General features: G+C 36.9%; 1 protein-coding gene across 1 annotated transcript in view; it reads right to left on the bottom strand.

The window, feature by feature from the left end:
- Positions 1-700: 700 nt before the first annotated feature.
- DOP1B (DOP1 leucine zipper like protein B) overlaps positions 701-10,512 on the bottom strand; it is a 94,862-nt gene continuing 85,050 nt past the window's right edge. Inside the window, exons 29-37 of the mRNA XM_065403664.1 lie at positions 10,182-10,291; positions 9,072-9,218; positions 8,586-8,647; positions 6,955-7,083; positions 6,432-6,568; positions 5,981-6,036; positions 5,426-5,590; positions 3,590-3,719; positions 701-958 (exon numbers count right to left, since the gene is read on the bottom strand). Of these exons, the coding sequence (XP_065259736.1) occupies positions 701-958; positions 3,590-3,719; positions 5,426-5,590; positions 5,981-6,036; positions 6,432-6,568; positions 6,955-7,083; positions 8,586-8,647; positions 9,072-9,218; positions 10,182-10,291 (1,194 nt within the window). The remainder of the gene's footprint in view (positions 959-3,589; positions 3,720-5,425; positions 5,591-5,980; positions 6,037-6,431; positions 6,569-6,954; positions 7,084-8,585; positions 8,648-9,071; positions 9,219-10,181; positions 10,292-10,512) is intronic.

Here is a 10,512-nt window from a genome sequence, read left to right as displayed (position 1 = left end):
CTATAAGTGGAATTTAAACAACGCTGGAAATATACGTGTATGTATATATATACGTGTATGTGTATGTGTATATATATACACGTGTGTGTATATATATATATATATGTGTGTGTATACACACACACACACACACACATATATATGTGTGTGTATACACACACACACACACACACACACACACACAAGATGACTGTACACGGACATGCAATTTTTGGAAAGTTACATTAGTTTCTTTTTACTTTTAGAAGAAAGGTTCTCCAAGTCAGATTAAAATATTAGCTTGCTAATTGGTTAGATAAATAGTAAATTTGTTGCCTTCCTTAATTAGTCAAAATATTTCTACTATAATTACAAAAAGTTTTCTTGAATCCTATTCGTATTTCCATTGTGAAGAAGACTATAATGATAAGTTATCACTGGTACTAAATTACGTTACCTTTCTCTTCCACAGAAGCTGAGCAAAAATCCTCACAGTTCAACACAAAGCAAGAAACAAGATTCCGGGAGGTGTACTTTATACCAGTCCAAAAAAAGCTGAACTGCAGTTTCAAAACTGGGAGTGTGTGGCAGGAAAAATAAACAAACACACACACACACAAAACAAACAAAAAAACCCCAGTAACAAATCTTTCTTTGACAATGAGGTTGTAGCTTGGTTTCACTATTCATACCAACATAAATGAATTGTCCTGTAATTGCCTTAACTTTCCAGGTTTTCCAAAAAGTCACATTCAACACTTTCTTCTAGTTGTTTCAAGATCCTTGTGCTGTTGCCAAGAGAATATTCCACTGACAGAGATGCTGAACTCTGTGCATTTTGGGACCTGTTACCTTGTGCTTTGAATGCACAGCTCAGGGTCCTGAAGAAGGGCATTAACTGTGTGATGCTGGATATAGAACGAAGGTTCAAAAGAGGATAGTCACATTTCTCTGAAGTTCTCTCATTAGTGTTCGTTTCCTGCAAACAAGCATACAAACCAGAAGATTCATTGAGTATTATGCAGAAAGCTAGTCTATTCTTCTATGACATAACTTGGTTGAAATCTGCAGTAGATACTATTTGTCAATCAATGTGAGATCTGCAGCCTGCTATACCAGGCATTTCTTGCATCACAACATGATTTGTACAGCTGTTACCTTAAAATGGAGTTTTACTTTAAAAAGTGAGTTTCTAACAATGGTATTATGTGGTTCTATATTCTCTCCCCCCCACAAGTAATCCCTGTTGGTCACCTGCTTAGGCACTGTCAGTGAGTGCTGTTCTGCAGACATATTAGCAATAGGTCTTGAAAAAGGACCTAAGGACTGGGTAGTAGCTTTACATCTTTACTTCTGGGAAGGTGTTGCATACATACTGGAAGGCAGGCATGGAGCAGTATGGGAGAAGGTGACAAGTGGGTAATAGAGGTTAGCATAATTAACAGTGTGTGAGATCCCCTGCCACAATAAGGTTCTGTGTATGTAATAAGATTCTGCAGTCCAATTCTACCATTTATTCCTCACAACTCCGCTGCCGTCAAGGGGGTTGCACAGGTGTAAATTAGGGCAGAATCTGATTTAGCACTTCAAACTTTGATACTGACTCCTTTGATGCACATACGGAAAGAAAATCTAGCTCGTTCACTGAGCTGCACTGGCTGTGCTGTAGTAGCAGAATTAGTAAAAATGTTGGGACACTAAGGCAAGCACATATTCCTCTGAATAAACACAGGCAGCAGATCTGAAGTTAGAAGATGCATTTCTAAAAAGTCACTTTTCTGAGGAGAGCCACACATTAAATTTTCTCTTGTGAGCAACAGAATTCTTTGAGAGTGTACATGCAGTTTTAGAAATCATACTTCCTAGCCACCGTCTGCTTTGTCTTCCTTTATAACCCTCCCTATTTTTCAAGGCTATGTTGCAGTATCTAAAGTGATACATTAGTTTAAAATACATGTATGACAACTGTGTATTTGAGGCTACATTCTAGTCTCATTTCAGATGGTTATTTTTTAATATATTATATATTTGAAAGATTTCCTGTATTAAAAGAATTCCAATTTTTCTTAAGTTATCAATTCACAGTGCAAGATATACATGGAGATCCTGTCCTCCAATATCCAACCAGAAGACCTAAATAGCTGCAGTATCTATTATGTCCAGGAGTGAAATGAGCAGGTTTGCAGTAGTTTAGCAAGTTGGTACTTTCCCCTGGAATTCATTCCATACTCCACAATTTCAGCTTCCATGAAAATATTAGCCCTTATGCTTGCAAAGCTAGATCAGCTTGCAAATGAGAACTGGATGGAAAGTGATGGCAGTGCATGTGGGATTCTGGAGACAACCAGAAACAATAGCCCTGAGAACCATGAACACCCCCATTCATCTTGATGGATTTTTGATGCTGAAGCCTAAAAATTTAAAATACCAATATTCTTATCAACTACTTCATTTTTGATCAAAGCATGTAAGATCATAATATTGCTAGTAAATGTTAATCTTTTATTATTCCTTTGAATATTAAACTCATGATTCTGTGGCCAAAACATCCCAGAAACATTTCTGTGTTAGCCAAAGAGCTGTCTAAACTCTAATGCTAAAGAGTGCTTTGTTTTAAACTAATGAATGTCTGTAATCGATAGTAGCACTGTATTTAATTATCCGCTCTGCTTTTTACCCTGATCTTGCTAACCTAGTACAGATGCCCAGGAAGGACTTCTAATAATTAACAAAGGATGCTTATAAATGTGCACTGTAATTGAGAAGATATTAGTAATAGACAAACTGGACAAGGAACATTTGTTATAACAGATGTGTTCTACAATCAATGCAACAGCAAACCACTGAGTAGTGTATTGATTAAATGTCTAAATTATTAAGAGCTAATTATGGTCACAAATGGTCTCAGTAGTAATAAATTAGTTATCAATGTAATTTACTTATTGATTAGGTAAGTTCAGAATATTCAAAATAAAACATGAGAAAGGATATTTCAGCAGGGCTAGCCCTAAGAAAGAAAAATTTTGAAGGATTTTTTTTGATCTAAACCAGTATACAAGGGATGAATATGGGGGAACTGAGTAAGAAGTGAAATGAGATGCCAAATTTCTCCAGTCACAGACTGATATGTATGTTTTCATTTCTGTATAGTGTTGTATTAAGTATTAATTGATTGTCTTACTTAAATAAAACTTCAACTGAGTTGGTTATTTGACATCAAATCTTATTAAAATCTGAACACGTAACACTATGAAGACATGCCCAATCTCCTGTGATTAGTTTCTCATTTTGGGGTCATGAATGGAGGGAGTTTGGGATAGTACAGCGATTTTTTCCAGGCTGACTCTTGTCAGAAGATATTACTTGCATAACTGGTAGATGTGTCTATAGTGAATCACCTGAAATAAATGGCTATCTGGAATCCTCCAGGCAAATGTAATATAATAGGAATATTGTCAAGATAGATCAATTTTAAACCCAAAGAGCCTTTTAATATGGAGACTGAAATCTACCGCCCAGCTGACTTTTCTAAATGAATAAAAATGGTGCTTTAAAGTTATCAGAGTTAATGTTAATAGAAAATATGTATCTAATGAAGCATTCTCTTTACCCCATATTTCAGCTTTAACGAGTCCATGATTCTAATAATATGTGGTTTACATTCTTGGTGATTTTCCATTAGATGAGAGGTCATGGTACAAGTCTCTGTGTCCACTTCTGGAACAAAGGCCCATCTGTACCTGAAACAAATGTATTGTACAGGTCAGAAATCATTCATGAGAGTCCCTTTCCTAGAAATAAATAAAAAATGCTGACAATTCCAACACTAAGCTTTCTTATCCCACTGTTTTAATAGCTGTGCTGACCATCCTCCCCCATGCTCTGTTACAAGAGCTGTATTTTGTGGTCAGTCTGTTTAAGTACTGAAAGGATGGACAATGTCCCCATATAGATACAAGTGAAAATGAAACAGACCCTTCCTCTCTCCCAACAATTCTCTCAGTGTTGGAAACAGCAAAATCTTCTCAAAGTCTGATATCTAAATATTTATCAGATATCCAGCAGGTTATGCCCATATGTGACATTGTCTGATTAAAATATAATTATGCAAACCACTGTTATATAATTGCAATGAATCTTGTACAAAGTGTAACATATGGCCAGAAAGGGTTAAGCAGCTTGCAGGCTAGCTAACCCAGAGCCAACCGTAGAGACATGTTAGAAATGGTAATTAAGGCCATTCAATGCTAGATAGGTTTGCATTCCAAAGTTCTAGCCTATGTTGTTAAAAGTTAGAAGTGATACTAATTGTGTGTTTACTTATAGATGCTAGCCATGTAAACAGACAGTTCCTGTCTCTCACTATAGCTATTGATTCAGAGATCAAAAGGGAATATTAACATTTAGATGAATCTTGGGTGAAATAATGTCATTGTCTATATGTTTCTCTGAAGTTTGTGATAGACTGCTTAATAAATTATCTTATGTTAATCCATGTAGATAATTACCGGCAATGCTTAGGAAATAGACCTACTTCAAAGTTGCCCTGATTGCCCATTGTTTACCCAGGACTGTATGGTCAAGTGGATGCTAGAACACTGTATAAAAGACCCTTGGGTCCTGATCCTGTCATCTCAGATCTGCTTGAGGTTTCATGCAGGGGAAGCCTAAGCCATAAGGATTGAGATTCCAGTCCTAAGCTGGAACACTCTGAATAGGATATTGGACGTTGGACTATAACCTATGAACTAAATTCTAAAATAACTCTTTGCAACTACAAAGCTCACCATCTCTGCTATGAATCTGAACCTAAGGAATTGAACTCATGTCTGTATGTATATTGATCTTTTAACTATACTTTCTCTCTTTTCTTTTTAAATTTTAGTTTAGTTAATAAGAACTGGCTGTAAGCATGTGTTTGGGTAAGATCTGGAATATTCATTAACCTGGGAGGTAATGTGTCCAATCCTTTGGGATTGGAAGAACTTTTTTACATATGATATGATGAATAAGATTTTCATTAATCCTCATTATATCTGACTTGGGTACCTGGATGGAGGCCTGAGGCTGGGTTACTCTAAGAGAACTGTGGTGTTGGCTTCTGGGCAACCAGTGAGCTAATAAATAAGCAGTTTTAGGCTGGCTTGGTAAATCTAAGTATTGGAATATCCACCAGCTCTGGGGATTGTCTGCCCCATTCTTTGCATTTCACCCTAATTGAATGACCTCAGCTGGCTCCCCTGGGAATCCGGTCACACCATACCTATGTAAAAACTTGTGGATGAGGAAAAGATTGATGAGAGACACCAGGTTTACTAACTATGGAGGAGAAAATAAGAGTCTTACAGTACATTTACATATTTTTAAATGGTGCACAAATAGTATGTTACCTACAGTACTATATGCCATACAGCTATAAATTAAAAAGAGTACCTAGAGTACTTACATTTGAAATAACTGCATCTTGTCAGGTGGAAAAGAAAGCGCTGTGTCCAGGAACTTACAAGCTGATAAATACAAGGACAGCTCGTTCTGTTGTATGTCTGAAAGTAAGGGGCCACTGCCATCAGCTGAAGCTGAAGTTTTCTGTCTGCTTACTTTGCTGTTGCTCCTGTGTGATTAACCAGGAAGGAAAGCACTATTAAAAAACCCCACTAAATATTTTCCATCTGCTAAAGGATTACAATCACCTATAAGGGTTCATTTGTACTATACATTTATCTTCAGACATTTATAAAAAAACTATATGGTAAAATAGTCAAAAACTATAGTCTTCACCCATTTTTTCCTGTAAGTAGCCCATTTCTAAAACACAATTGCCACATCAGCTGCCTAATGACAACATTTACTGTATGGCAATGCCAGACTTCGATATGCAACATTGCTTGCAAGCTGCAAATGCTATTGTGATTTTCTGAAATTCCAGCCAGAAAGCAACCACAACTCCTCGGACATGTTTTGTTAATTTGTTTTTGTTTTACGTGAGATAAACAATTCTTACTTTGATAGTTCATCTTCCTCAGCTAAGTCTTCTTCCAGCTGTATAAATGTCTGAATCTTAACAAAAAACAAAAAAACCAAAACTAAACAGAAAGGCATATTTTTCTTTTCGAAAGTTGTAAACTGTTAAAGTGTATACACAACTCAATCATGGAAAAGACTGTTTCATATGAGAGTAGGAAGCGCAGGACAAGTTTTATTTTAACTTTGTCACTTATAAACACCGTCGACCTATCACAAGAGTTAGTTCTTTGAACAACAAAATTTATAATGGAAAGTAAAATATATTTTCAAACCACAACAGTCCCCCCAAATTATCTAATTGAAAACTAAGATATAAAATCATAAACCAGTTGCAAAGATGGAGTGTGTTTGGAAGGAAGGGAAAGGCGCGTATGGAAAGCAAATGTAATATATTCTACATTGGTATTTGTTAAGGCATTATTGCTTACCAATTCAGTCACCATGATTGGCCACAGTGAGGTTAGATGCTGAGGAGAAATTCTTAGCAACAGAACTCTGAAAAAGAGAAACATCTGGGCAGCAACTATAGAAGTCTGTCCAACACGGAGGTTATCTGTCAGTCGTTCTGAAACACATTTTCAGAAAAGTTGTAATTTTTCATGTACATAAAGCTAGTTTTGGTAAATTAGAAATGCAGGGAAAAAATGTAGTTTGCTTTGATTATGTCATCCAGTTTTGATTGGCCGTTCTTTTCACTCCATCAAAGAAATGGTCAATTTTCCCAAAAATTCTCCCAAAACATGACAATAATTTGGAGCTAGATTAACTTTTGTTTGGTTTTTTCTTGTCAAAAACTAACTGTGTTAGAGATCAGAGATTTTAAAGGGTTCCCCCCCCGAACCTAGCAAAAATTCAGAGGTGGTAGGGAAATAGGCAATACAACAAAAATATATAAAGTATAAGATGACTGTATCTATGTAAACAAGGCACATTTTAAAAATATACTCTTACCTTGTATTAATGGAAGGTAAAGGTGATACTGATCGATTTCTCCACTAAAGACAGCAAAAGCCTGACGCTTTAACAACATTGCTTTTTGCTCAAAACTTGGGAACATTTTTAAAGAACTGCTCTGCATACCTACAAAAAAGACCATAATGAATATGTACACAATTTAAGAGATACATCTTTACCTCAAAACACAAGTTATTTCTAGGGCTATCAAGCAATTTAAAAAATGAATCATGATTAATTGCGAGATTAAAAAAATTAATTGTGATTAATCACAGTTTTAATCGCACTGTTAAACAATATTAGAATACCATTTATTGAAATATTTTAGGGGTTTTCTATGTTTTCAAATATAGGGTCAAGGCTAGGGGCTCTGGGCTTCAGCCCCCTTGAGGGTGTGGGGTTTCAGCCCCTCTCAGGGTACAGGGCAGGGTTGCAGAGCTTCAGCCACTCTTGGGGCTCCAAACCCTCCCCTCCCGCTGCCTGGGAAGCTGCAGACTGAGGCTGCTTCAGCCTCCTCTCCTCCTGGCCACTAATGCTTCCTGCCCTGCCCACAGGTATGTGATTAACACATTAAAAATGCATTAATTTTGCTGTCAATTAATTTCAGGTTAAAACCCATTGAAGGGGGGGACAATTGGCACAGTCTAGGTCTGCATGTATGGATGGGGAATTCCAGTTGTAAGAGAAGCACCTCAGCTGCTAGGAGGTTGCCTGGCAATTCCAACTCCCACCTCCACCTCTGTGTGCCCATCTCTCTGGTCTCCCCTATGTTCATATATGTATGATTTTGGATTTCTCAGAATGAGCTTTGTGACAATGAAGTACTAGCCACAGATTTAAAAACGATGGGTCCAAAATATATTAATTTTTTTTTTTAAAAGAGCGTTATATCTTACGTTTTTTAAAAAACATTTTAAAATGGCTTAAGGGGTATATGGAGGACAGAGACCAAAGTATCCTCCCCTCAATTCTCAGGTGTGTTTTAGGGGTCTTCTCTTGTCCTCCCTCAGGCCTTGAGAGTTGGAGACTGCCTTTTGAGGGGAGTCTCCATCTTCCCATACTTTGGTCAAGCCTGGAGAATGAGGTTTTAGAGTGTAAGGGGTCAAAAGAATGCTGAAGCCTACTAACATACTGCTCTTATGATGGTGCTCCCCCCTGCATGGAGCACTTTGCTATCCTACAGACAGACTTATGCAAAAATATGATAGCAGGAATCTCGTATCTGAGCTATATGCACGAGATGCTACAATAGGGGTTTAAACTCCTCAGCAAGATGAGCATCAGTAAGTGACATGTACAAGTGGCAATAATTCTGATGAAGTCTGTTCGCAGAAATCCAAGTTTATTATTAATTTATCACCATTTCTGAAAAGAGAACATTTAGAATGTCTTCCTGAACACGGCTACTACTCTCTACCCTTTTGAGCATGTTAACAGAGAAGGATTTCCGTGAGTAAATTATTTAACTATAGCTAATCAAGGCTGGTAACATTATGAGCTGTGAAAATGCACTGAAGTTAACATATTACCTCCTTAATTTAATGCAAGACAAAATATATGTTTGAGAGCTCACCAGAATATGAATTCCAAATTATTGTAGTAATAAATTATCAGCAAAGAATACTTACTCATAAAATCTTTAAACATAGTTTTCTCATGTGTTAGAAGATGATCTATAATGGACCTCCAACTGAATAAAATATATAAAGAATTAAAGATAAAACACAACTTGTCACCATCATACAAAAGAGACCCTGGGATAACATTTCATACAAAAGCAGCACATTTTACCATTTCATTTTTGATTTGTGTTTGAAATGCCAGACATGGTTATTTTATGCTCTTGAACCTGATTATGTGAGGATCCCAAAGTTAATGTGGAGAATATGCATTTACATGATGTGAAGAGAAGTTATCCTGCCTCTACACACTGCTGAAAACCTAATCCTTTTATAAAACAATTTGCTAGGACTAGTATTTGGCACTTATTTCAATGTTAATATATTCTGTAGGGAAGTTCAAGATAAGGCTTCTTTTCAGTAACAGTAGGCTTCCCCTTAATATCTTTGGAAATTTCCAACAGAATTACAGATTACCAGTGTTTCATTTCTTACTGAATGCATGAAGTGTCCATTTGGAAGAAAGCTGGGTCCACAAATAACTCCAGAACTTCTTTTTTCCAGGCTCGTTTAGTGTAGGCATATCCACTTAGGGAGCTGAGCAATCGAGCCCCAGCACGGAAGCTAGGGGCATTGTAGGCACTGCAAATAAACCTCAAATATTAATATTCAGGACAGACGCCACCAAATGAGTGCCTTTTTCCCAGAACTCCAAGCCTAGTCCTGACTGTAATAATTTACTCCAAATTCTGTTTGCTAGATATAGAAGAGGTTTTTTTCCTCTAGCACTGAGGAAATTAATGTCTCTTCAACTATACAGATGAATCAGAATGAACCATTACAGGTCAAAATGCTATATCAGCTCCTTTCAGATGACCCTGCCATCTTCTGCAAAATTTAAGATTACTGAAGTTTCTAGTCCTTATTCTAAATTGAAGGACTGAGTTTACAGACTCAAACAATAGCATTAGGATCCCACTACTGCCCTGGTCACAATAGAGTCACTGTGACAGTTATGCAGGGCACTTAGGCCATTCCTGCAGATTCCACTCAGAGAAAGGGTTTGCTATTATTAGCAGTTAGAAAACATCCAATCATTAGGAAAGTGCACGCCTAAACAAAATGGAAAGTGCGTGCCATCCTGCTATTGGCTGATGGCCAACAACTCAACTACAGGAGGGATTCCTGCATGGGCAAGGGCATAGATCCACTAAGACTACTAACCGTACCCTTGCAAAAATTGTTATGAAAGTTTACCTGATCGCCTGTGTTTTGTGATAATCATGATTAAATTGTGTTATACTTTATGTCAAAAAAGTTACCTTTATTTATTCAGGGTCCTAAAAAATGCTAAAATGGGCACACACCTTATTCATATACTAAAGACACCCTTCACATATGTTAAAGATACATCCTTAATTTAAGGCAACCCACAACAAATCCCCTTTCACCCCAAACAAGTTCCCACCCATTATAGTTTCTCTTATGCCCCCATCTTGGAAATGCATGGGGAATAAAGTTTAGCCCTACAACATGCCTTGAAGATCAGATTAACAGTTAGCATGATTTAAAAAAAATATAAGTATGTACAGCAAGGGCTATTACCTGTGATTGCGTAGATAAGGAAATACGTAATACATCAGGCGTGAAATTAATGGCACGGCTTTCTCTTTTTCATCACTACGGTAAACCATGTCCAGGAGAGAAGCAAGAACCTTCAGAAAACCAAAATCCCACATGTGACCAAATGCACCCCTGTATTCACATCCTACACACCATTATAATAACTTTGTACAAAATATGACTTGTGAGGTATCATTTGAAAACTAATAACTAGATGGTCAGTAACATCATGGTGAAATGAATGTACTAACATTATATATAAAGTTATGAATGTAAGCTGAAATCATGACTGAAGTGTGTTTACCAGACAAGT

Source organism: Emys orbicularis, chromosome 1 (genome assembly GCF_028017835.1).
Source record: "Emys orbicularis isolate rEmyOrb1 chromosome 1, rEmyOrb1.hap1, whole genome shotgun sequence".
In the NCBI taxonomy this organism is placed as follows: Eukaryota; Metazoa; Chordata; order Testudines; family Emydidae; genus Emys; species Emys orbicularis.
This window is presented reverse-complemented; position numbering and strand designations above follow the sequence as displayed.